The sequence below is a fragment of the Monodon monoceros genome, unplaced genomic scaffold (genome assembly GCF_005190385.1).
Source record: "Monodon monoceros isolate NGI ecotype Baffin Bay Population unplaced genomic scaffold, NGI_Narwhal_1 Super_Scaffold_4, whole genome shotgun sequence".
Classification (NCBI taxonomy): Eukaryota; Metazoa; Chordata; class Mammalia; order Artiodactyla; family Monodontidae; genus Monodon; species Monodon monoceros.
The window spans coordinates 49280700-49307915 of NW_021703781.1; the positions used below are offsets into that span (position 1 = coordinate 49280700).

The 27216-nt window shown below is 42.5% G+C and overlaps 2 protein-coding genes across 7 annotated transcripts in view; one reads left to right on the forward strand and one right to left on the reverse strand.

The window, feature by feature from the left end:
- Positions 1-8953, reverse strand: part of MYOF (myoferlin) — a 154924-nt gene extending 145971 nt beyond the window's left edge. Inside the window, exon 1 of one of the 4 annotated variants that reach the window (XM_029245183.1) lies at positions 8730-8946. In XM_029245183.1, the coding sequence (XP_029101016.1) occupies positions 8730-8817 (88 nt within the window). In that variant the 5' untranslated portion in view covers positions 8818-8946. Of the gene's footprint in view, positions 1-8729 lie in introns of all 4 variants that reach the window. The other 3 variants (XM_029245184.1, XM_029245186.1, XM_029245187.1) reach the window with 3 other exon arrangements.
- Positions 8954-23874: 14921 nt separating this feature from the next.
- Positions 23875-27216, forward strand: part of CEP55 (centrosomal protein 55) — a 30803-nt gene continuing 27461 nt past the window's right edge. For all 3 annotated transcript variants that reach the window (XM_029244651.1, XM_029244652.1, XM_029244653.1), the window contains exons 1-2: positions 23875-23900; positions 25664-25858. In XM_029244651.1, coding sequence (XP_029100484.1) covers positions 25676-25858 — 183 coding nt within the window. In that variant the 5' untranslated portion in view covers positions 23875-23900; positions 25664-25675. The remainder of the gene's footprint in view (positions 23901-25663; positions 25859-27216) is intronic.

A 27216-nucleotide genomic window follows, 5' to 3' on the forward strand; every position in this document is an offset into this window, starting at 1 on the left:
GACTTCAAGAGGTGAGGTGGGAATAAACATCTATTTTTAGTCCAGGTACCTTAAAGACATCATCTCATTTGACTTTTACAATCTTCATGAGTAGGCCTTATACCCACTTCACAGCTAGGAAAACTGAGATTCAGAGAGGTTTCTTGTCGTTAATTAGACCAAAGCCCTAATGTCAAGGTCAGAGGTAGGCTAGGGCTCCCCTGCCTTCCAGCTTCCTTTGAGATGCAGCTTAATGGATCCCAAACAGCATGTGGAAACCCTGAAGTCCTAAATACTCAAGATCAGTTTTGTAGTTTGTGGTCACAGGGATCTGGTCTCATTTGGTCCTACGTGGTCCCCCTGGCCTCTGAGATCCTAAACTGAATGACTGAAGGGAGGAGCCAGAATCATTCATTCAACATTATTTATTGGTCATCTACTATTTGCCAGGCACTGAGCTAGGTGCTGGAGAAAGAGACATGGTCCCTGCCCTCATGAAGCTTCCAGTATGATTGAAGAGGCACACAGAAATCAAATAAGCCAGCAAATACATAACTACATGTTCCAATAGACGCCACAAAGGAGTATAGGATGTTAGGGGACAGAACTACAGGGCACCTGATCTAGGGCTACTCTGATGTCCCAGGATGTGCTGCTGGGAGAAGCAGGGTGACCTCTGCTTCCAGCCTTGGCCTGGGGAGCCCAGACCAACCGGAAGACCTGGTACTGCAGGGAACCAAGGCTATTTCCCACTTGCCTTCTGCTCTGCTATGACTCTCAGCACAACCTTGGCTGCACAGACCTCACAAGGCCAGGGCCCCACTGGTCAAGAGGCCACCAGGCTCTCAAGCCTGCTGCTGGGCCCCTGACAGGCAGGCTTCCGGTCACAGGAGGGCTGCTCCATTGCTGGCCAATGAGGCTGCAGAATCACTGCAGGGGTTCTCACTTTGAGTTAATGAGGCAAATGTGAGCCGAAAATCCAAGTCAACAGAGAGTTGCTAAGAATCTACCGTTTATATCCCTTAGGATGACTATTATCCCCAAACAAACAAACAAAAACCACAGAAAAAAACAAGTGGTGGTGAAGAAATTGGAACCCTTTTGCACTGTTGGTGGGAATGTAAAATAGTGCAGTCACGATGGAAAACAGTATGGTGGTATCTCAAAAAATTAAACATAGATTTACCAAATGATCCAACAATTCTACATCTAGGTATAAACCTCAAAGAACTGAAAGCTGGGACTCAAACGATATTTGTACGCCCACGTTCACAGCATGATTCACAATAGCTAAAAGGTGGAAGCAACTCAGGTCCATCAGTGGATGAATGTATAAACAAAATGTGGTATAGACATACTATGGAATATTATTTAGCCTTAAAAAAGGAAGGGAATTCTGACACATGCCACAACATGGATAAAACTTGAAGACAGTCTGCCAAGTGAAATAAGCCTGTCACAAAAGGACCAATATTGCCTGATTCCACTTGTACCAGGTACTTAAGAGTCATCAAACAGAGAGACAGAAAGTAGAACTGTACATTTAAAAATGATTTAAAAGGTAAATTTTATGCTATGTACATTACAGCACCATTAAAAAAAAAAAACCTGCTATATGCCTAGCTGAGAGGCTATCATGTGCTCTCACAGATGAATCAAACATGGGCTCTGCCTTCAAGCCGCCTGTGCACCACAGCTGAAGGGCATCCCATTTATTCATGTAAGCCTGGGCCACCCCCCAGACGTCCCCCAGGGTTCTGTATGTACCCCCAGCAGTGGGGAAGGAGTCAGGCATCAAAGGGGGAGGAAGTGAGCATTTGCCATGTAACTCCTACGCGCCAGGCACTGTGATAGTGTTTTATCACCGTTGATCCTTAAGAGTACCCTTGTGAGGTACATGTAATTCTCCCCATTTTATAGGCAAGGAAAGAAAAGCTCAGGAACATAGTTGCCCCAAAGATTTAGCTCCTAGTGATAAAGTCAGGAGTGAAACTCTGCTCAGTCCAAACTTCATCCCCTTTCACGTAATGTGTTGATTCCAAAGAAAGGGGGCTCCTTAAAGGAGGGGTAGGGGTGGGGTCAGATTACAGTTTAAAGATGGGAAGAAGCAGGTCTAATCCCCAAACTGGAAGGAGATAAACTGGATGGTTCATGTTCTCGGCCCTCAGAAGCTTACCTTGTGTAGGATCCACCTTGTCTGTCCCGGGATTCTGTATTCCTTGTCACAGCTGATTGGACCAGGGGTGAGACCAAAACTGAACCAACTGGAGTCTTGGTCTCAAGCATCTCAGTTAAGAGACACAGATGCTGTAGCAGATGTGGAGTCAGGACCAAGTCATCTCCGTGGTAACCCAGAGCCCCACGCAAGCTGCTAACTGCAAGGGAGCAGCGGTAAGAGTCCCCACTAAAGCAGCCAATGTGCAGAGAGGAGACGGATGCAGTGCAGGGAGGGGCGGAGGCCTGAGGCACACAGTCCCCTGGGGAGCCAGAGCAAAGGCTTCCCTGCCCGACAGGTGAGGCCCATGATTGTATTCTGGGAAATTTCTCTCTGACTTTAGGGGAAAAACTTGAGCAAACCTGAGTTCCTTGCAATTCAACAACTGCTGACATGCCACTTTATCCCTCCGGTGGGACAACTGGGTTGGGAGAGAAGGACCTTGTGCGGGTGAGACCACAGCTCAGCTTGGTTGAGGAAATGCTCCCCATTTGACTTTTGGGAGAATAGCAAAATGTGTCTTTGGTATCACTTTCTATTTCTGTGCCTCTCTTCTACCTCTTCGGGGGGCCTCCCTCTCCAGTCTCAGGTAGCTAATGCCCTCAGGCTGGCCTCTGGCAGAGACACCCCACCCAGCCCTGCAGGCATGCACAGGCTAAACACTCCCTAACCCTAACCCTCATGTCCTATTTTACAGAAGAGAGTGAGGAAGGATGGCCCAACTGGCCTGCGTAGCAAGGTTTTCTTATTCATTTAATTCGATTGGGCTGCTTCCTTAGTATCTTTCACATTAGCTCCTGCCTTCTCATTCTAGCCCTGGAATGAGCTCCCTCTGCCGTGGAAAGCATTTGCCTCAACTAGTAAACCATCTAATTAGTCTACCTGACTAGAACTAATCTGTCCACAACGCAGCCTAGTGGCCCCCCAGTGATTTATGAGTAAAGCGCAATCCCAATCACACCAGATTACTCTGTCAACCTCACCCCACAGGCCCGTGGCTCCCTGGCCTTTTTTGGTGCTGTTCCAAACCTAGAATGTCTTTCTTTTCATTACTTCTGTCAAATTTCCACTCATCCTTTAAGACCAACTCAAGGACACTTTGTCCATGGAGCTTTTCACGCTTCCATCTGCTTTTGCATTATAATTTTTGCATGTCTATTCTGGTTTGTAACTCATTCTTGTGTTCCAACCAGTTGCTTCCCTAGAAGCCCAACCCATGTTATACGTATTTTTCTAGACTTGATTTCTGATATACTGTCTGGCACATTTTAGGGCTCCATAAAAGGAAACGTTATCGAATAGGGAAGGAAGTTTAGGAATTCCCATGTGCAATTTCACATGTGTATTCATTTAATCCTCAAACACCTCTGCAAGGTAAGAGGTGTTATTAAGAACTCTGAAGCTGAAGGTTTTAATTCATTAGCTCATGAGCACTTAGGAAGTTAAGAGGTGAGAATTGGGATCCTCATTCCTAGGGCTCCCTGGCTCCAAAGCCCAGGGCTCAACAGGCTTTGTATCCTAATGCCTAAGGCCAAGTTAGCTGATATGGCTTAAGGTTTTGGATGTCTAAGCGGCTGTTTCTGAGTGAAAACTCTACTCAGACCCACTGGAAGCACACCCCTATTCAACAGAACAGCTGTTCAATAGAAATTACAAAGTAGGTAAGGTCACCGCTGCCATATCACAGCAGATGCATTATGCCTTACAGACCACTGAACGTTTCATGTATGAATTTTCAACATAAAACTGGCAGCTTCACATTTTTCTTGTCAGGATCAAGAAAGCAAAAAGTAGCACGACACCGATTTGCCCCTGGGTAGCAGGTGTTAGGCACTCAGCGTTAGAAATGTGTGAAGTGGCCCTTTGCCAAGCCTCATCCACAAAGCACCTGAGAGAATATTAAGTGTAATTCTTCCTGAAAGAAGGGAGAATGGCGGACTTCTGATGGTCCCTTTCAGGACCAAGAATCAATGACTTTATTGCGCTAAGATGTCTCAAATCTCTTGCCAGGGCATTGTTTCTAGGGTCAACCTTTAAAAGGTATATTCAACATCAGTGACATGTTAGATGTGGCGGAGGATATAAAAACCCCATGCCTTCTTGGCTGAGCCAGAGACTCACCAGTAAACCCAACCCAGACAAAGACCAGAGCCCCTGAACACGCCTTGAGGGCATGCAGTCAAGATCTGTCCTGGAGGAGGAAAACAAGTCACACTGATTGACTTTTAAAAGGCAACTGTGGGAGTTCCCTGGTGGAGCAGTGGTTAAGAATCCGCCTGCCAATGCAGGGGACACAGGTTCGAGCCCTGGTCCGGGAAGATCCCACATGCCGCGGAGCTGCTAAGCCCATGTGCCACAACTACTGAGCCTGCGCTCTAGAGGCCACGAGCCACAACTACTGAGCCCACATGCCACAACTACTGAAGCCTGCGCGCCTAGAGCCCGTGCTCCGCAACAAGAGAAGCCACCGCAATGAGAAGCCCACGCACCACAACGAAGAGTAGCCCCCGCTCGCCCCAACTAGAGAAAGCCCGCACGCAGCAACGAAGACCCAACGCAGCCCAAGATAAATTAATTAATTAATTAAAACAAAGCAAAGTCTTCACGTTGGGAGAGGCCTCAGAAGTCTGTCTAATCTAATCTCAGCTAGATTCAGTCTCACAACCTGGCTGTCTGCGTGAAACTCAAGGGAAAATGGCCACCTCTGGATGGCAGGCACTCTGATCTTAAGATTCAGAGCTGGCTCTCGGAACCTGGTGAACCCAAAGAACATGAAAAATCAAGTGGGTTTTGTGGTTTCCATAATCTCCTTGTGCACTGCTAAGTGTCAATGACATCCACACCACAGGGACTCCAGTAACCCCCAAATCCTCCTGGTTCATACTAGGTCCTAAGAAGTTCAGTCTCAGAAGGGGACTGTACACGAGAGATTGAGGTCAACTCTAAACCAGTTGGTTGTCAGTACAGCACATTACCAACTACAGTCTAACAGGGGGCCTCACTGTCTGTACAGGTATCACCATTAACACTCCCATCACTTGGCCATTCTTCCCACCATCCTACAGCTTGAGAAGTGTTGCTTACTGCCTGACCTTGCTGTTTTATGTACTCAAGAGGCAAAATTGTACACATTTCAGTAAATTCAGGGGCTTTCTTCGGTGCTGCCTTGATCCTCTGTTAGGGCTTTTTACATCCTACTCTCCCCACTCTCCCCCACGCCACCCTGTGAAGTGCATCCAGCTTTGCTCCATTCCCACTGATGGATATATGGCGGTATCAGTATCCTCAGTTCCGTCAGAACTTAATGTTAGCGAATTCCCTGGTGGCGCAGTGGTTAAGAATCCGCCTTCCAATGCAGGGTACACGGGTTTGAGCCCTGGTCCGGGAAGATCCCACATGCCGTGGAGCAACTAAGCCCATGCACCACAACTACTGAGCCCGCAAGCCACAACTACTGAAGCCAGCACGCCTAGAGCCCATGCTCCGCAACAAAGAGAAGCCACTGCAGTGAGAAGCCCGCGCGCAATGAAGAGTAGCCCCCGCTCACCACAACTAGAGAAAAGCCCACATGCAACAACAAAGACACAACGCAGCCAAAAATAAAAAAACAGTAAAAGAAAAAAAAAAAGAACAATGTTACTTAATCTTACCCAGTGCTCAAAATTGGAAGGCATTCCTGGAAAGGGTTTGCCATGACCAGTGTTTTAAACCATTGGAATAGATTGAAAGCAAGAAAAATGCCGTATTCATTACTATATCTGCTTTAGTGCCTAAGGCAATGCCTTCCATACCTTGCTGAGAGCAGTTATTCAGTACATGGAACTGTAAAATTATAAAATCTTAAAGCTGGAAGAAATCTCAAGATCAGTTCCCATGATTCCACAGCTGAGAAATTTGAGACTTGGGTGATTAAATCTGGGTCATCGGCTACTTTGTCAACATTAGCCAGAGTCCAGATGTTCCTACTCTGAGTTGAGTTGTTTCTTCCATCGGGTTGCTTATCAGATGAATGAATGAATGAATGACTTTACTGCTCAACTGACACTATGAAAGGAGACTGGAAAACAGACTGAAGTTAAATAACCTAGCAAAAGTAGTGGTTTAGATAGCCTATATTTGCCCACCTTAACTGAAGTTTTTCACTTTCAGTTGAGTGTTTATGTCCATAGCTAAGGCAGACATACTTTTAGTCATTTAAGTTTGACCAATGCATATACACTCCAGACAAATAACAAGTCAGATTTCAATATAGTGTTAAATTTTAATTTCATTATAATCTATATGACTTGCCCCATGACATCACCAGATTGAACCCAACATATGTTTACGTGTCTTTACATGTCAATGGTGAAGGAAACAAACTTTTCATGTTATGTCTCTATTATGTAGCTGCTTCAAGAAAAAAAAAATTATAAAACCACAGTGAGATATCACCTCACACCTGTCAGAATGGCTATTATCAAAAAGGCAAGAAATAACAAGTGTTGGTGAGGATGTAAAGAAAAGGGAACCCTCATACATTGTTGGTGGGGATGTGAATAAATGCAGCCACTATGAAAAACAGTATAGAGATTCCTCAAAAAATTAAGAATAGAACTACCATATGATTCAGCTATCCCACTTCTGGCATTTATCTAAAGAACACAAAAACACTAATTTGAAAAGATATGTGCACCCCTATGTTCATTGCAGCATTATTTACAATAGCCAAGATATGGAAATAACCTAAGTGCCCATCAATGGATGAATGGATAAAGAAGATATGGTATATATATGCAATGGAAATACTACTCCGAAATAAAAAAAGGTGAAATCTTGCCATTGCAACAACATGGATAGACCTTGAGGGTATTATGCTAAATGAAATAAGTCAGATAGAGAAAGACAAATGCCATATGATTTCTCTCATATGTGGAATATAAAGAACAAACAAACAAAAAACAAATGAACAAACCAAAACGAAACAAAAACACACCTGCAGATACAGAGAACAGAGTAGTGGTAACCAGATGGGAAAGAATGGGGAGGAAGGCAAAATGTGTAAAGGGGATCGACTGTGTGGTGAAGAATGGAAACTAAGTTTTTGGTGATGAGCATGTTGTAGTGTATACAGAAGTCGAAATATAATGTTGTACACATGCAACTTATAAAATGTTATAAACCAATGTCACTGCAATAAAAAAATAAATTTAAAAATAAAACTAAAAAGAGAAAAATATTTTTAAAAGAATACATGCAAATGAACTCTGACATAACATGACTACATGATATTCACTAACCACATTCTCAAACTACATTGTCCTTTAAGAATCCAACTTCTGTCCCCCAGATCTTTTTTTTTTTTTTAACTAAACAATCATTTGGCAGCTTTGGGTTTCATTTCTGGCATTTTCCTACTCATCTCAGAGGGAGACGTTTAAGGAAAGAAACAGATAAAATGGACAAAAGAAAAGAGAAAGGCACAGATTACTCAGAAACTGTAAGGGAGAAGTAGTCAGGTTCCTGGAGGAAGAGAGAATGCGCTGAGGTGTGGTCAGGAACCACATACCCATCAAGGCTCCCACTTTTTCTGCCCTCCCCTCTCACTCCCTCTCGTTCCTCCTGCCAAGGAGTGAGCTGGCAATCTTACCAATGACCTTGGACAAACAGAAAATGATAAAGCTCCTAAATTCAGCTTTAGCCACACCACTCCAGCCAAAACTAGAAACACCTACAATGGCTGGGAGCGTGCCATCACTCCAACCGCTCCTGTCCCCCTCCACTGCAATCAAATGTCAGGAAAAATAACCTGTTGGAATTACAATAAGCCTTGTAAAGATGGTCTAGTCTAAACCCCCCTCACCTGTTTTGCACAAAAGAAAACTGACATCCAGAGAAATGAGGTCACATGCCCAAGGTCATTGAGCAAGTCCAAACTAGATGCCCAAAACTTCAGACTTGCATTGTTCTGAGTTCATTTAAAGCAATTTAAAAGCTACCAAACATGCAACGAACAAACAAAAAAACAAAACAGTCCAACTTTGGAGAGATGAAGAACAATTACAAAAAGGCACAATTTAACATGAAAACAAACCAAAATAATAACTTTACTCCACCTCCCAGAAGCCCAGTGACGATAAAAGCAGCAGGGGTCTGTTTTACGGAGTAATGATACCTGGAACAACTTAATTGTGCTTTTTCCTCCTTTACCTATTTCTCACAGGCAGAGGAAATAAAAAGTGCACACAAGACTGCTGAAACTCTTAATCTGAACCAACATAGACCTTTTTGATACTTGAAATTTGGTACATCTTTCCCTCCAGGGGCTTATAGAAATCACATTATTAGAGTTAAAACATCAGGTCATTCAATGGGTCTCAAAGCCCTGGGGAAAATGCCTTCCACAGAAATCCATCCTCTCCCCTGACCTGCACAGGCAACAAACTCCAGCTAAAGCCGCAGAGGATTTGATCATTCGCAGACTTTCAAAGAATGGGACCCAAGAAACTAACATTCCATAACAGGACTGGAGAAAAAGAAGAAAACTTGTCCTTACCCTTAAAAATAACAGAAACAATAGGATCCGGTTTCCCAAATTTCGTTTTAGGGATATTGCTGGCAGATTCTACAATCACCCGAAGCATGGCTCTCAATGGGCAGAAAGCAAATTTCAGCAACGAAGTTAAGAAGACACGGGCTCTGGAGCTTGCGGCCGCGCCGCCCGGTAGAGAAGGCGGGGGAAGACTTCTCCAGCGAAGAGGGAAGGAGGAGAGGCGATGGGTGGGTCCCTGACGGATTACTGTATTTACTGAAGGTTACGTGTAAACTGATACCCAAATGCCCGAGTCTCCGCAGCGCCGCAGGCACCCACTTAAGAATTCGGGAAATGTGGGAGTGAAAAGGACAAAACCTCAGCTAAAAATAATTATGGGCAACAAATGAAACTGAAAAGGATTCGTAGCTAATAAATGTGGACAGGTCAAGAGACCACTAAGACGCTGCCGCTAAGAGCAACAAATTTGTGAAGCCCAATTAATTGGATTTCTGTTACCCCTTCCATTCTTTGCAGAGCTTCGTGGAGTTTTAAAACTTTACTGCGTCATTTAAAATTTTCTTTTTACTTTTGCCATTTCTTCTCTCCTGCTGTTGAACTCACCCACGCAGCAACAAGTTAGAGAACAATTTGTTTTTAATCAGTTAAAGGGTGCCCCCTATTGTATGGTAGAGAAATAAATGAGTTTATTTCAAGCAAGCCCAATCCGGAGGTGGTGATCGCGGTTTACAAAATCAGTGTCCTGGGGGCTGATCCTTTTCAGTCACAAAAGGATTCGCCATAGGACTTCTTTAAATATCCTTAGGAGGTGACAGCTGGTGACCGAAGTTTTCCTGGTCCATCAAAAAGCTGCTAGCCGTCTTTAGTGAAAATGGAGTTCTCCACTCTTTCAGGATCTAGACCCCAGCAGTGTCTTCCTTTCCTTTGTTAAGGAAAAAGGTATTCGATGACACTTGTTAAAGTGGGTAAGGAAGACTTTATTCAAGGGGAAGGAATCTTTCAGTGTAGGAGGGAATTTGGACTCAACTCTGAATAGGGCATGGACAAGGGAGAATTTATAGCCAGGGAGCAGGTTGGGGGTCAGTGAATGAAAATCACCAGAAGAAAGTATCAGGGGGGAAAAGGGGATTCTGGCTCAACCGACCTAACAGGATTCTTACTGAACATAGGTCAGGGTGACGAGACATTACCTGGGTGATGGTGGAGAACGAGGCACCCCACAAGATACAGAGTGATCAGATATGGAGGGAGGGGAGTTCTGGTTAAACTGACTCAGCAAGGTTCTCGCTAAAACTAAATTTTACAAGGAAATACTCAGATGGGCCTAGGAGAAAGTTCAGGAGCTTAACTAAAGTTTGGCCAAGGAAAAGGTCTTTATGGCCTAGAGGGTGTGTTAGGTGGTGTAACCTGGTGATTAAGATCACTAGAAGAGGCCTGGGGATAGTAGTCAGCCAGACCTGCGTGTGGGTCCCTGATTCATCACTCTTGAGCTATGTCACCTTACAAGTTGGTAAATCCCTCTCTTCTGCAGTTATCTCATCTGTAAAATGAAGGTGAAGATTGTCATAAGATCAAGGTCTAAGTGCGGGGGGCCTGGCAAAAAGCACATAGTAAATTCCACACACCTACAACCAGAAGTTCATCCTTATTCACGGCATTTCATATCATTTCCGTTAATGCAAATTGGGTTTACATTAGGATCTCATTGTGTTTCAGAAGAAAAGGCTGAAACTAAGAACGAAAAAATGTAGGACTTCCTTTTGCTTCTGAACACACAGCCAACCGAGAAGACCCATCTGTAAGCAAACACTTCAAGTGCACTGAAAAAGTATGGTTTACCTGCAAGAATTCTTCTGTCTCAGTGAATTTCTCAATGGCTTATATAAAGAACCAATAAACCCAATGTCATATACATTATTGTATTTAGTGGACATGTAGACTAAATACAGTATATATTTTAATGGAATATAGACAGCATTATGTTTGTTTGTATTTTGGAGATGGTTTTTATTTCTCCCTTTCATTGTTAAATATATTTACAGAAAAATGCATACAACATAAATGTGACAGTTTAATGAGCAAACATCAAGGTCAAGGCAGAGACCATTGCCAGCACTCCAGAAGTCCCTCATATGTCCCATCACAGCCACCTCCTTCCCCCCATAGGTAACCATTTTCCTGATTTTTATAGTAATAATTTCTGTGCTTTTTTTTATAGTTTTTAATCCCCCAAATAGTTTAATTTGCTTGATTATGATCATATGAATTATTTTATACATTATGAACATTATCTACATATATTTGTACCTATGTGTATACACATATTCACATAGTATGAATTCTTTGACATATTATGACCTTTATAGACATGGAATATAAGTGTGAATTCTTTTGTGTTTGCCTTCTTTTTTTTTCAACATTATATTGTGAGATTCATCCATATAACTCTACTTTGTTTACTCTCATTTCTCTATGGCATTCTGTTGTATGAGTGTACCACATTTTACTAATTACTCCACTGTTGATACACATTTGGATTATTCAGAGTTTGGGGCTATTACAAAAAGGGCTACTCTGAACATGCTTGTACATGTTCCCTGGTACAAATGTGCATGAGCGCATTTTGGGTCTAACCTGTGACTGCAATTGCTGGATCAAAGGGTATATGCATATTTTCAAAATTACTAGGTAATTCAAAATTGTTTTCCACGGTGATTGTACCGTTTACACTCCCACCAACAGTGTATGAGACTTCCCGTTCATACATTTGGCAACCTGTATGGTGAGTATGTAATATTTCATTGGAGTTTTAATTTGCATTTTTCAGATTACGAATGAGGTTTCATACCTTTTCATATTTACATTTCCTAATTTATGACATGCCTATTCAAATATTTTGTGGATTTTTCTATTGGGTACTCCGTGTTTTTCTTACTCATTTGCAGGAGCTGTTTATGTGCTCTGAATACTGGTGCTTTGTGGCTTGTAATTTTAATATTATTGAATTTATCAATATTTCCTTTATTGGACTTCCCTGGTGGTGCAGTGGTTAAGAATCCTCCTGCCAACGCAGGGGACATGGGTTCAAGCTCTGGTCCGGGAAGATTCCACGTGCCGCGGAGCAAATAACCCCGTGCGCCACAACTACTGAGCCTGTGCTCTAGAGCCCGCAAGCCCCAACTACTGATCCCACGAGCCACAACTACTGATCCCACGAGCCACAACTACTGAAGCCCACATGCCTAGAGCCTGTGCTCCGCAACAAGAGAAGCCACTGCAATGAGAAGCCCGCACATCACAACAAAGAGTAGCCCCTGCTCACCGCAACTAGAGAAAGCCCGCGAGCAGCAACAAAGACCCAATGCAGCCAAAAATAAATAAATTAATTAATTAAAAACAATATTTACTTTATGGTTAGTATATTTTTCTTTCTTTCTTTCTTTTTTGGCTGCACCACAAGGCTTGCAGGATCTTAGTTCCCCAACTAGGGATTGAACCAACCTTGGGCCATGGCAGTGAAAGCACTGAGTCCTAATCACTGGACAACCAGGGAACTCCCAGTACATTTTTCACATTAAGAAATGCTTTCTACTCTGAGATTGTGAAGATACTCTTCAGTATTATCTTCCAGAAGCATTTTGTTTCATCTTGCACGCTAAGATTTATACTCCACCTGTAATTGATTATGTGTCATGTATGGTTAGAAGTCACATTTCATTTTTTCCCACATGGATATTCAATTGACCCAGTACCATTTATTGAAAAGTTTGTCCTTTTCCCAAACCTAGGTCATGTATCAGGTTTGTAGATGTGTGTGGATCTGTTTCTGTGCTCTCTCTTCTCTTTCATTGTTCTATTTGCCAGTCTCTGCATCAACACCACTGTGTCTTAATATATTCTTATAAAAATTTCATAATAAGATTTTATCCTCCCATCTTGTTCTTTTCCTTCAAATGTCTTGGCTCTTCTTGCATTTTTGTTGTTGTTGTTGTTGCAGTATGCGGGCCTCTCACTGTTGTGGCCTCTCCCGTTGCAGAGCAACAGGCTCCGGACGCGCAGGGTCAGCGGCCATGGCTCACGGGCCCAGCAGCTCCGCGGCATGTGGGATCTTCCCGGACCGGGGCACACCTGCATCGGCAGGTGGACTCTCAACCACTGCGCCACCAGGGAAGCCCTCTTCTTGCATTTTAATAGACGTATTAGGATCAGCTTATCAAGTTTCAAATATTTTAAAAAATCTGTTGGAATTCTGTCTTAAATTGCATTAAATTTATAGATCAATTTTGGGGGAAACTGATGTCATTGTATTTCAATTCAATAATAGACTATATCACTTAATCTACTTAGACTTTCTAAACATCTCTCAGTAAAATTTTATAATTTATAAAGGCCTTGAACATTTTTTTTTTAGATATGTTGGAACTTATTTCTTTCAGCTGTCAAATATATAAAAAATGAAAAATATAGTACAATTAACACCTCTATGCCCATTATCTAGATTTGACAGCTATTAACATTTTGCCATGATCATGTTATCTATCTATCTAGATTTTTAAAATAAAATTATTTTAAAGTAATTATAGACATCATGAAATTTCACCCTTAAATGCTAAAGACTGCACCTTGTAAGAGTGACATTCGCCTACAATATTACAATCACATGACCACATCTGTGTGTATTCAGATCATCTAATTATGTTAATAACAAATTATACTAAATATCATTTTTTGTATATTTTTAAATTAGGACCCAATCAAGATTCATGCATTGCCTCTATGCATTTAGCTGGAGAAATCTGACCAACAACGTAACTGACTTACAGTTCCCAGGTTCTACAGGTTTTCAGAGGCCTGATAAAATATATGAAGCCAAAAATACAATAAATTGATACAAAATATAATGAAATTAATGCATTGAGAAGTGATACCATATCATTTCTATGGTATTCTTCCCAAACATCCATAACCCCAGTCTAAAAATGCAAAAACAGGGAATTCCCTGGTGGTCCAGTGGTTAGGACTCGGCGCTTTCAGTTCGGGGGCTTGGGTTCGATCCCTGGTTGAGGAACTAAGATCTCACAAGCCGTGCAGTGTGGCTGAAAAAAAAAAATGAGAAAGTAGACAAAACCAGGTTGAGAGACATTCTACAAAATACCTGATAAGTACTCTTCAAAAGTGTCAAGGTCATAAAAATAAGGAAAGATTGAGAAACTGGCACAGATTGAAAGAGACAAAGGAGACATGGGAACTAAATGCAAGATTGTATCCTGGATCAACTGCTGGAACAGAGAAAGGACGTTCGTTAGTGGAAAAATACCAAAATCTGCACTTTAGTTAATAGTATTGTGCCTATATTAATTTCTTAGTTTTGATAGATGTACCATGAGTATGTAAGATGTTAATATGAGGGGAACCTGAATGAAGGGCACAAGGGAACTCTGTATGCTTTGCAACTTTTCTGTAAATCTAAAATTATTTCAAAATAAAATGTTAAGAAATAAAATCAAATAAATTTGTAAATACTGGCTTAGAAGTGTAAAAAAGAAGCCTTCAAAATTGAAACAATAAATATTTCATTAAAAGTGTATGGACAGGGCTTCCCTGGTGGCGCAGTGGTTGAGAATCTGCCTGCTAATGCAGGGGACACAGGTTCGAGCCCTGGTCTGGGAAGATCCCACATGCCGCGGAGCAACTAGGCCTGTGAGCCACAACTACTGAGCCTGCACGTCTGGAGCCTGTGCTCCTTAACAAGAGAGGCCACGACAGTGAGAGGCCCGCGCACTGCGATGAAGAGTGGCCCCCGCTTGCCGCAACTGGAGAAAGCCCTCGCACAGAAACGAAGACCCAGCACAGCCAAAAATAAATTAATTAATTAAACAACAACAACAAAAAAGTGTATGGACAGGGCTTCTCTGCTGGTGCAGTGGTTAAGAATCTGCCTGCCAATTCAGGGGACACGGGTTTGAGCCCTGGTCCAGGAAAATCCCACATGCTGCAGAGCAACTAAGCCCATGTGCCACAACTACTGAGCCTGCGCTCTAGAGCCTGTGAGCCACAACTACTGAGCTCGCATGCTACAACTACTGAAGCCCGCGCACTGAGAGCCTGTGCTCCACAACAAGAGAAGCCACCACAGTGAGAAGCCCGCGCACCACAACAGAGAGTAGCCCCCACTCGCCGCAACTAGAGAAAGCCTGAGCACAGCAACAAAGACCCAACGCGGCCAGAAATAAATAAAAAAAAAATAAATAATTTTTTAAAAAGTGTATGGGCAAAACAAAATGCCTGTTTCATTAATTGGTAAGTTTTTAGTATTCATAAAATTTTCATCTCAGCTGAAAAGAACTTGTAGTTAGATTTTCACACTATAAAAGAACTTCTGAGGATGCAAAATAACCACCAAGAAATCACAACCTATCATAAGTTCATTAATCATAACCCCAAATTTTCAACAATGTAATTATTAAAAATTCTTTCAAGGTTTTCACAGCAATATATATATATATTTTTTTTAATGCAGCATAAGGTATCTTTGAGTATGTTTGATGTAATATATCCAAAAGCAGGATTCTGTTAAATTGTTAAGTAAGCCCTGAAACAGATTAACTTTCCAATTCCTAGCATTTCTTGGAGTCTTCTATTTGGCACTGATTTATATAACTTTGACTAAACACAGGCAGGAGAGAATGAGCTAACCAGTAAAAGTAGAACCTAGTAAAAGGACCAGTCCTCCTCTTAACAAGCTTGCAATGGCTTTGCAGTGGAAGGAAACACTATTTTATTTATTTATTTATTTATTTATTTGGTTGCGCCGAGTCTTAGTTGCGGCATGCAGGACCTTTTAGTCGCAGCATGCAGAATCTTTAGTTGTGGCATGCAGGGTCTTTTCTTAGTTGCGGCACACGGGATCTTTAGTTGCGGCATGCGAACTCTTAGTTGGGGCATGTGGGATCTAGTTCCCTGACCAGGGACCGAACCTGGGCCCCCTGCATTGGGAGCGTGGAGCCTTAGCCTCTGGACCACCAGGGAAGCCCTGGAAGGAAACACTATTATCCTCATCTTCAGAAATAAATATTTGAGGAGAAGGAGGTTAGGATACTTGGAAAGTAGTAACTTAAAGTTAAGGGGTAGAAAAGTTGGTGGCCAAGGGGCATGGCCTAGCCTCAGAGCTTCTCTCCTGACACCAGGAAATGCTGCGGAGCAAAGTCATGAGCATTGAGGCTCAGATTCCAGGGAGAGCCAGGAGCTGTGTTTCACTGGGTAGTAAGAGGGAAGGAGGAGCTTTAAGACCTGAGCCCAGTGGGAGACAGTGGCAGAAGTAAGGTGGCTGGTGTTTGGAGAAGGGAGGAGGTGCTCAGAGGCTGCCAGTCAGACTGACTTTACACCAACCTGTCTGTAGAGCGTATGTGCATGCACGTGTGTGTGTGTGTGTGTGTGTGTGTGTGTGTGTGTTGGGAGTTGGGTGGAGAAGATTCAGTGGTGGGAACATGAACTTGTTCTTCAGAGACTGCAGAGCTGCACACAAAGGCAATGCATGTATGCTCACACACCATCACAACCAGCCCCTGCACCATCCAGCCTTACACTCCTCCTGCCACCTCTGGTGCAACAGAGCCCTGGAGCCCAGTTCAGCAGGCTGCTCCTGTCTCAAGGGCTTTATTTTTATCAACTGCATTGGTCCTAACAACAACCCTGTGATGTAGGCCCTATAATAACCTCCACTTTATGAGCGTAGGAAACTGAGACACAAAAAGATTAGGTAAATTGTTCAGGTTATAGCTAATAAATGGAAGAGCTGGGATCCAAACCAGGTAGTTTGGTTGTGAATTTTCCTGCTACACTCTATTGGAATGTATCCCTTACAACATGCTTTGCAGCCTCCACACACCCTGGAGACAAATACACCAGCCTGGGTGCATCATAACCAGAGCCCTGGTTACTATCTGTCTCAAGGACTTTGAGCTCTCCAGCTTCCTGTGCCAAGAATGTAACAGTGTCAGTCTCTGGCGGCTACTGGAGTTATCTCTATACCCTGTGAGCCTGGGAAGGGGCAAACCCCTCAGTTTCTCCATCCCAGTGCCCTCTGTTTCTTTTTCTTTTTTTTTTGGCTGCACCGGCGCAGCATGCAGGGTCTTAGTTCCCCGACGAGGGATCAAACCCATGCCCCCTGCAGTGGAAGAGTGGAGTCTTAACCACTGGACCTCCAGGGAAGTCCCTGGTGGCCTCTCTTTGGACAGTCCTTATTTTTTTCCTGGATACACACTCACTAGTATTATAGTTGAAGACAGGGAAGGAGAAGAAAAGGATGGGAGATCTCCCTTCAGCTTTGTTCAAATATAAAAAGCTAACAGGGCCTGTTTTCCTCATACAATCAGTTTTTAGATATAAATGTGTAAGATTCCAATCAACACTGTAAGAAAAACACTTAAGGAAAAATATTTCCTCCTGGAAAAATCAAGGAAGGGTAAGAGAGTTAAGAGTAAATTCACACAGAATGATCAAACATTTATTCATTAATAATATGTCCATTTGTTCAACAAATATTTGAGAGTCTACAAGTACCATGTGTCAGCTGCTGGGGCTTCAGCCAAGAATAAGCCAAAGTTCAGACCTGATGGAGCTCCCAGCTAGTGGAGACCACATGCCGGGTCTCACATGTCTATCATCCACTGCTTTCCACTGCTTTCCTGGGAGCTAGGACTCCTGGGCTCATTTTACAGCTGATGAAATTGAGGCTCAGAAGAGTTAAAAACTTGAGCCAAGATTCAAACCCAATGTCTTCTGAGCCCTACTCCTTTTCCAACTGGCCCTCAGATGAGAGCACACACTCTGCTCTTTCATTATCCTCACCTTTTTCATCAAGTAAACTCATGCATTGATCTAGGTGAGTGGCCTTGCGCCTACACTGAGGCAAAAGGGATAGAGACAGAGGAATATTTAAGGAAGAGGAGAGACTTAGCAAAAAATCTAGACATGAGGAACAAAGTAAGAGGGGTGGCCAAGAGGATTTAGTGGAAGAGAAATGAAGACAGATTCATAATATCTTATTCCAATTCCAGTTTCACAGAATCCTAGATATTACCTAACAGCAATTTTCAAATTGGCACACACAGAGGGTCCATTGTTAAGATCTTTTTGCTGAAACACTTCTTTAAGAATTATTTCAGTTGATAACTAAAGTGCTTTTTAGAGCTAAAATACTATTTTTTAGTAGTTTAATTATAGGGTTTTGCATAATGGCGGATGCTATTTTAAAATAACTTAATATATAGTATATTTAAATTTCATTATTTTAAAAAGTGCCTGACAGTGACTAAGTCTACAGGGGGGGAAGGAGGGGATAAAATATTTCATAACATTTGGCATCATTATATTATCATTATTCAAGGCCATTGGAGGAGCTAAATATAAGACAGGAATGAATCTGACCTTCTCCAAGTAAGTGTTAACTTATTTGAGCATATTTTCTAAAATAAGCCTAGAAAAAATGGAATGGAGAAAAGTGGGATCCTCTTAAGCCTGGTATTCACTTTTATGGAAACAACAATTCCTATCAAAATGTTTGATAAACAAATGTTTCCCAGTCATTCTTCTGTAAGAATCTTGATTCATTCAGGCTCACGTGCATTTATTCAGCAAACACTTACTGAGAGTCTACGTGGTGCCAGGTATGATGCTAACTACAAAGACAAATAAGGCACATTTCCTCTCTGCAAGAAGCTCACAGGAAATCGCAGCACAATGGAGTGAGCACCATGCTAGAGGAGCAGGTGTTAACAGGGCAGGGTGGGCAAGCAGGGTAGGCTCCTGGAGGAGGTGACAGCTGGACTGAGAATTAGTGGTTGGACTGATGTCTGTGTGTATGTGTGTGTGTGTGTGTGTGTGTGTGAGAGAGAGAGAGAGAGAGAGAGAGAGAGAGAGAAAGAGAGAGATCTGAAACACAGATGAATAAACATGGTGGGCAATGGGAACCTCAAGCCATTTGATGTGGGTGGGAAATCATGTGCGAGGGTAAACAGTCAAGCAGTGAGCCTAGGCAGGCAGGCAGGCCCCAGCTCAGAGAGTCTCGTCTGCTCTGTTAATAACAACTAACATCTACCACGTGCTTACTACATGCCAGATGCTATTCTAAGCATTTTATTTTGTCTCATTTAATCCTTCTACTGCCCTGTGCTGTGAAGTAAGCACTATTTCACCATCCCCATTTTACAGATGAGGAAACTGAGGCCTAATTTGGTTAAGTAGTTTGCCCAGTTCTCACAGCAAGTGGAGCTGGGATCTGAACACAGGCAGTCTTCCTCTAGAGTCCATGCTCTTTTTTTTTGGCCAGGCCTCACAGCTTGTGGGATCTTAGTTTCCCGACCAGGGATCGAATTCATCTCCCCCTGCAGTGGAAGTGTGGAGTCCTAAACACTGGACCACTGCCAGGGAAGTCCCTAGAACCTCTTCTCTCAACTCCTTAAGCCAGGCCTCACTGGCAGTGGGAACTTATTAGAGATGCATTTTCCAGCAGGGGAGCAAAATGACTGAATTGCATACCAATTCTCTGAATACAAATGAAACATTTTAATAACCCCATAGACTTAAAATTAAATTTTAAATGAAGCTAAAACAGGCAGAGCAGTCAATGTCTGGAGAGCTGCCCTTTCCAAATAGGATATACCTTGAATGGAGAACCAAGTCAGGAAGCATCACTGACTGGCTAATGAGAATTCTCCTATATGACATTAGCCAGTTAGAGAAAATATGCTCAACATGCCCCTGAAATGGCTTTCAAATATGTCACTAATAGGGCTGCTATAATCTCAGTTAGATATTGAGGGGGTCTTCCTATTTACCGATTTAAAACGCAGCCCTTCCTGGTTGGAGAGGAACTCTAACCCAGGAATGAGCAGTGGGTCTACCCCGAGAAGGAGCTGGGCTGTAAACCGATGCTTTTGGTGCCTGTTAAGGAATATCGATAACAAAAAGGAGGAGAGTAAACAAATCGTTTCTCCACAGTAGTCTAGGGCAGAAGAGACCCCCATCAATTCATTCATTCATTGAACAAATAGTTATTTATCATTTTAAAAATTATTATTATTTTTTGGCTGCACTGAGCAGCTTGCAGGATCTTAGTTCCCCCACCAGGGATTGAACCCGTGCCCCCTGCAGTGAAAGCGCTGAGTCCCAACCACTGGACCACCAGGGAATTCCCTGAACAAATATTTATTAATTACCTAATTTGTTCAAGCACTGTGATGGTAGGTACTGTGGATATGGGGGTGAGCAAAATCAGACAGACTCCTCAAGCAATTTACAGTGGAATGAGGGAAAGGGACACCAGTCAAAGAATCACTCATGATTCAATGTGCAATTATAGCTGGAATGAAGCCTTTGAAGAAATCTGTGGTAAAGAGAGGAAATCCTTTACTCAGGAGGCAGGGAAGCCTTCCCTTAGGCAGGGAGGATGGAGCTAAGATCTGGGAGATAGGAAAGGAGGCAACAGCTAGAGCATTCCAGACAGGGGGAACCTCCTGTGAAAAGGCCCTGAGGCAGGAAGGAAACTTCCTGGTTCAAGGAATGAAGGGTGTCTAATGTGGGGCTTTGACACCAGGTTGGGGAGGTCAGTCTAGGCTTGCTAGGCCTGAGAGGACACAATGGGGATTTTGTTAGATGATCAGATCTGCATTATTTCAAAAAATCCCTGCGGAGTGGATTGGAGGGAGGCAAGAGTTTACCAGTTTCTTCTCAGCCTGCATTTAGAGAACATTTATTGTGTGCATACCAGTGCTGTTCAATAAAAACATAACAGCAGCTGCATTTATATTTTGAATTTTCTAATAGTCGCAGTAAAGAAAGTAAAAAACAATAGTAAGATTGATTTTAATATATTTTATTTTACTTAATATATCTAAAATATTATTGTCTCAACATGTAATAATATTAAAAAGCTTAGTCATTGAAATCAGCTGTGTATTTCATACATCTCAATTGGGACACAAAACATTCGTCAGAAATACTTCATCTGTATTTAGCTTTCATAAAATTTACAGTTGATAAAGTAGGCTTACACCCCGATGTTCACTGCAGCACTGTTTACAGCAGCCAAGAAATGGAAGCAACCTAAATGTCCATCAACAGATGAGTGGATAAAGAAGATGTGGTATACGTATACAATGGAATATTACTTAGCCATAAAAAAGAATGAAATGATGTCATTTGTAGCAACATGGATGGACCTAGAGATTATCATACTAAGTGAAGTAAGTCAGACAAAGAAAGATAAATATCATATGATATCACTTATATGTGGAATCTAAGAAAGTAATGGAGGTGAACTTGTTTACAGAACAGAAACAGACTCACAGACTTGGAGGGCGGGCTTGTGGTTGCCAAGGGGGTAAGGAGGAGGGGAGGGATGAATTGGGAGGTTGGGACTGTCATATGTACACTACTATATGTAAAGTGGATAATCACCAGGGATGTACTATGTAGCACAGGGAACTATGCTCAATACTCCGTAATAACCTGTATAGGAAAAGAATCGGAAAGGGAATGGATGTATGAATATGTATGGCTAAATCATTTTGTTGTACGCCTGAAACTAGCACAACATTGTGAATCAATTATATTCCAATATAAAGCAAAAAATTTAAAAACCCAAAACTTCAAAAAGAAGAAAAAAAATAGGCTTACATACCTAAGTTGTTCCAAACATAAAAGTTTTTTTGATAACTGAATCAACCATCAGTTTTTTTTTGTTTTTTTTTTTTTTTTGTGGTATGCGGGCCTCTCACTGTTGTGGCTTTTCCCGTTGTGGAGCACAGGCTCCGGACGCGCAGGCTCATCGGCCATGGCTCACGTGCCCAGCCGCTCCGTGGCATGTGGGATCCTCCCAGACCGAAGCACGAACCCGTGTCCCCTGCATCGGCAGGCGGACTCTCAACCACTGCGCCACCAGGGAAGCCCCAGTTTTTTAATTTAAATTAAGTAAAATTAAAAATTCAGTTCCTCAATCACTGTAGCCACATTTCAAGCACTCAACAACCATATGTGGCCAGTGCTACCATAATGGATTGAGTAGAAAGAACATTTCCATGATTGCAGGAAGTTGTATAAGAAAGCACAGATGTATCTGCTGGAGAAGGCCTGGGTAGTCATTAGCTTTCCTTTGGAAGACATAACCTTTCAGGGGTGAAGAGTACATTCATCTACAACAGCCTCACTATTTCTTTTTATAAAGCCTAAATCCATTCAGCCTCTTTTTGGTACTGTTTTGGTTTCCCAAGATTTTCCTACTGGGAAGAAAATAACCTAATATTTATTGAGATAAATATCCAGTCCACTTGGCCATTATATTTCTCTTTGTTAATGAATAAAGATGAATTTTGAATCCCTGTCCTAGGATTTCTCCTAGTGAACTGTCAGTATCAAATTACTATCATCTCTTCAGGCCTTTTGCAAACTACTAGCTTCTCACACTTCACGCCTAGCCCCACCTACCTGCGAAGAGCAAACATTGATTTTCGGGTCTAACAATGACAATTACAAAATTAAATGAGCCACCAGGCCAATGAGCCTCCTGCCTACTCCTTTTCCTCAGGGGTCCCCAGTCACAGGGGGAGCTCCTGCCAGAAGAGAGGGACCTGGGGAGCAGATGTGTAATTGGGCAGTCTGGCCCAGCAGGCCTAGGTACCAGGTCCTCTGTCTACCAGGTGCCATCCCTCTTCATACCGTTCCTCCCACTTCCTGTCTTTTCTCTCCCCATTTGGCTCAAAGCTGAGCAGAGAAATCTCTTTCTCTCTCTCATCCAAGAATCTCTGTAGATTTCTATGGAGACTAATTTTGCCCTTGCTCTCAACTCTGGGCAATGAATAGCATTCACACCTTCACTAATCTTTTGCCTCGACTTCCTCCCACCCTAATCCCATCTGATAGGTTAATACAACAGATAGGAAACAGCCCAGTTCTCCTCACTTTTCCATCAGAAATGTGAGTTACTTGGCAGCAAGGACCAAACGTTATCTTCTTGCCTTTCCTTTTATTCTTTAAAATTCTCTACATGGTTTCTCATCCATTCCATTTAGAAACAAAGGGTTTTTGTTGCTTTTTATGTAATAAGGGCTAACATCAGTTGAGCATTTACTAAACACTATGCACTTTACATGGGTTCTCTCAGTTAATGCTCATAATCACCCTATGAGGTAGATATTATTACTTGTATCATTTTACAGATCAGGATATTGAGGCTCAGAGAGGTTAAATAACTTATTCAAGAACACACAGGTAGTAAGAGGCAGTCAGGAGCTAAAGTCATTCCTAATCCAGAGTTTAACCCCTGTGTGACGCTGCTTTCCTAGGATGTTTTCTACTGTATCCTTTTTATTGTGTTAAGCCTCTGGTGAGTCTATGCTCTGCCTGAGAAGGGCAGGCCCTGCCAAACGCTTTCTGTGCCTCTCGGTTTTAGCAAGAGAAAGTCCTCAAAGCGGGTAACCAGGACCCGTATTTAACCAATAGACACCGAGCCGGAGGGCAATCTGGAGCAAACGCCTGCCTAGCTTGCTTCATCTAGGGCTCATAATCTCAGCGTTCAATCTGGGCGTGCCTATCAATCCTCCCACAGGCTACACTCCCCATTGCTCCACCCTGATTTTTGGGAGGAGGAAGGCGCGCCCCAAGAGGAAAACAGGGAGGCTGTGCCCCCTTGTGGAATCCAATTCTCCCATTTTATAAAGGTCGAAACTGGTACTCAGAAGGGCGAATCATGCTCAAGGACGCGGATCTGGTTGGTCCCCGCTCGCAGTCACGGGGGTTATCTCGCTCAGCATAGTAATTTGCTTCAGCCCCAAAGCAGATAAACACAAATCAGTTCCTTAGAAAGAAGCACCGAGCTTGAGGTCTGAAACCTCAGAAAAGCGTTGAGGAAACTCCCAGAACTCGGTAGCGGGTTCGGCGAAAGCCTTCCCGCCTTCGGCCCCTCCTCTCGGCCTCAGCCCCACCCTTCGACCCCGGCTCTGCGGGTCTCCAGCCCGCACTCCATCGGCCCTCGGGCTCCAGGCCCCGCCCCTCGGAGGCTGCAGCCAATCGGAGAGCCGCGATCCCGTCGCGCGTGCCTCACCCCTGCCGGCAGTGACGTGCCCCACCCCACAGCCGCGGGATTCAAACTCCCGGAAGCGGCTCCCGCGCCGGAGGGTGAGACTGGGCCGACCGCGGAGTGTGGCGGGGGCGGCCAGGGCCCGCAGCCCCGGGGCCGGGCGAGACCGCGAGGGAGGCGTGGTCAGTGGGAGATCGCGTTAGCTGGGGCTCAATCTCTGCCCTCCCGGGTGCCCGTCGCGTTTCCCTGGCTCTCACTTGGTTCCTGGCCCTGGCTGGGTGCCTCACGGCGGTTGCCGATTCGATCCCTCCTTTCAGCCCTGCGGCGGATATTATCCTCCTCTTTCAGACGAGCGCTGGGAGTTCGAGTGACTTGGCCAAGGTCTTTCGTTAGTACAGCCTTTTGCGGATTAGCAGGCACTTTCATGTCTGTTCTACAAACATCTTAAAAGTGGGGGTGAGGAAAAAAGGTGCCCGTTTTTGCAGTTTTTCTTTGCCTGTCTTTCCACGTGAGATCTTCTGTGAGGGTTTTCGTAAGATTTGCCTCCACTTGCAGACGACGTGGTCTGTAATAGAGGCGTCGTGCCCTTTGCTGGTTATCTTAGTCTTTCACCTTAGAATGGGCAAAACTCCAGGGCTATCCTTGTGATGGATGGCCTCTTCAACTCAGTTTACCCACTTCTGGTATTTTCAGGCTCTCTGAGTCCACACAGGATGACCCTTGAGGTCCCTTCCGTAGAAAAACCTTCTCCACCGAGGTGTCTAAGTAGGTCTCCTCAACTGTTACTGGTATCATTTATCATTGTACTTTTCATTTCCTGGATAACATTTATTTTACAACTTGAGAATCTATATTTGTTTCCTTGTTACTGCCTGCCGCGTCTGCTAGATCGAAAGTTCCGTTATGTAAGGGACATGTCTCTCTTTCATTTCTTTCTTTTTTCTTTTTTCTGCCAGTGTATACCCAGCACCTAATATGCTGTCTGGTAAATTAAATTCTCCAGTATTTTTTGAATGCATGAATAGTATCATATTCCTCTGGATTCCCTAGTCACATTACCATTATTTTATCTTGGGATCCATAGGTGGAAAAATGCTTTTTAACCTCCCTAATTAAAACTACTTTTATTATATACACAGTAATTTTTGCTATGTATTTTGCTCCTAGAGTTTATATTATACCCTTGCTTCTTAAATGTCATCTAATTCTATTAGCAAATATGCTAAACTTCTCCTTACTCCTTATTCTTAATTCCTGTCATTCCTGAATTCTGTGAATATTGTCTCTTTTTCCTATAAATGCCTCATATTGGTTTCTTCTCACTTCTGCCCACTGTGCTCTCTCAGCTGACTATTATCATTAAGATAGATCTGAACTAGGCCTAGCTTATAAAACAGAATATGCACCATTATATCAGGTAATGACGTTTCAATGTCCAGATATTCAGAATTACATTATTTATCATTAGCTTTTTATTTTTGGGTAAAATTTGTCTTTGATTGTGATCTACTTCTTTCAGACTTCATTTAATGGTTTAATAACTGGTTAGCCCTCCGTTTTTTTTAATGAAATTTTTCTACTGAAATATGACACACATACAGAATCCTGCACAAACACAAGAGTACAAGTTGACATATTGAATACTCCCCATGTATCTACCACCCAGACTTTAAAAATATATAGTGTTACTAGCACGCTAGAAGCCTTCCCCAGTCCCTGTTCCATACCCTACTGGTTTGGCTATATCACTTCTATTTAGATAGAAAGGTTCTTCTGTTTAGCAAATTAGTTATTAGACCTTTTCAAACCTGAGATTTGACCTTGTAAACTCAGACTTATAACTGCATTTTTATTTTTACAGACATTTTCAGAGATGTCTTCCGGAAGTCGCAAAGATTTAATTAAAAGTAAATGGGGACCAAAGCCTAGTAACTCCAAATCAGAAGCTGCATTAGAAAAATTTAGGGGAGAAACTGCAAACTTAAGAACATCGGTGGATGAAATGGCAAGCGGAAAAGGAAAGCTGAATGATAAAGACAGACACAGACTTTTGGAGGTAAGACCCTTTAAACTGTAGTAAGCTTTGCTGTAGTAGATGAGAAAGTATAATGATATAATGTAGTTTTTATGTTCACTAAATGTAAAAAACAAATCTAATGTCAACTTTGGGATTTAGCTTTTAATGTGAATGTTTAAAAACCCATTTAATCATGTATATTGGCTGCTTTACAAGTAATCTTTGTTTACAGTCTTTTTTAAGGTAAAATCATTACAGATATTAGCACTTTGTGTTCTGTTAAACTATATTTCCCTAATTTACAATTTGGTATGATATAGTCTGTAAAGCAGTTAGGAATTTGCTAGAAATGGAAGGATTTAAAATTTAATCGTTAATTTGATTGTAATTTATTTTGCAAAAGTACTTTTATTGTTCATAGAAAATAAATGATCTGTACTAAATAATATCATTGGATTTCTTTAAATTTTACTTTATAGGCACATCATAAAACCAAATGATTTATTATTTTTTAACACATATTTATTATTATTTTTTAATACATAATATGTGTTAACATATTTTAACACTTTATTTTTAACACATATCACCAATTCTTAGACATAAAGATTATTTTGTAATCTGGTGAAGGAATCTAATAGCTTTCCTGGGAGATCTCTTTCCAGTTCATCCCACTTCTGACGAGCACTGGCTATCAAAACCCCTTTATAATCAATTGAAATTAACTTCCTGTAACTTCTACCCGTTTGTTCTAGTTATGTCAATTAAAGCTACACAGAACAAGTCTATTTTTTTTTTTATCCAATTGACAATTTTTCAGATATCCAAGGAAATCTTGCTTCCTCTTACTTTTCTGTAGACCAGCCCCATATTCTTCAGCTTTACTGGCTTTTTCTCCTCCTGGTCACTTTCCTGAACACTCTGTGGTGTGTTCATGTCCCTCTTGAATTATGTACCTAGTATTGCATACAGTGGCAAACACAGGTTGAAGCAGTACTATTATTTCCCGTAATCTGGATGATATACTCTATGAAAGCTTAAAATTGAATTCGGTTTAGGCTTCCCTGGTGGCGCAGTGGTTGAGAGTCCGCCTGCTGATGGAGGGGACACGGGTTCGTGCCCCGGTCCGGGAAGATCCCACATGCCGCGGAGCGGCTGGGCCCGTGAGCCATGGCCGCTGAGCCTGCGCGTCCGGAGACTGTGCTCCGCAACGGGAGAGGCCACAACAGTGAGAGGCCTGCGTACCAACAACAACAACAAAAAAATTGAATTCAGTTTTTTGGTAACTGTATCATACTACTGTCTTGTCTTAAGCTTGTAGGCAACTGAAAATTCCCTCATCGTTTTCATACAACTGTCCCACTCAATTTCCCCATCTTTTTTTTTTTTTTTTTTTG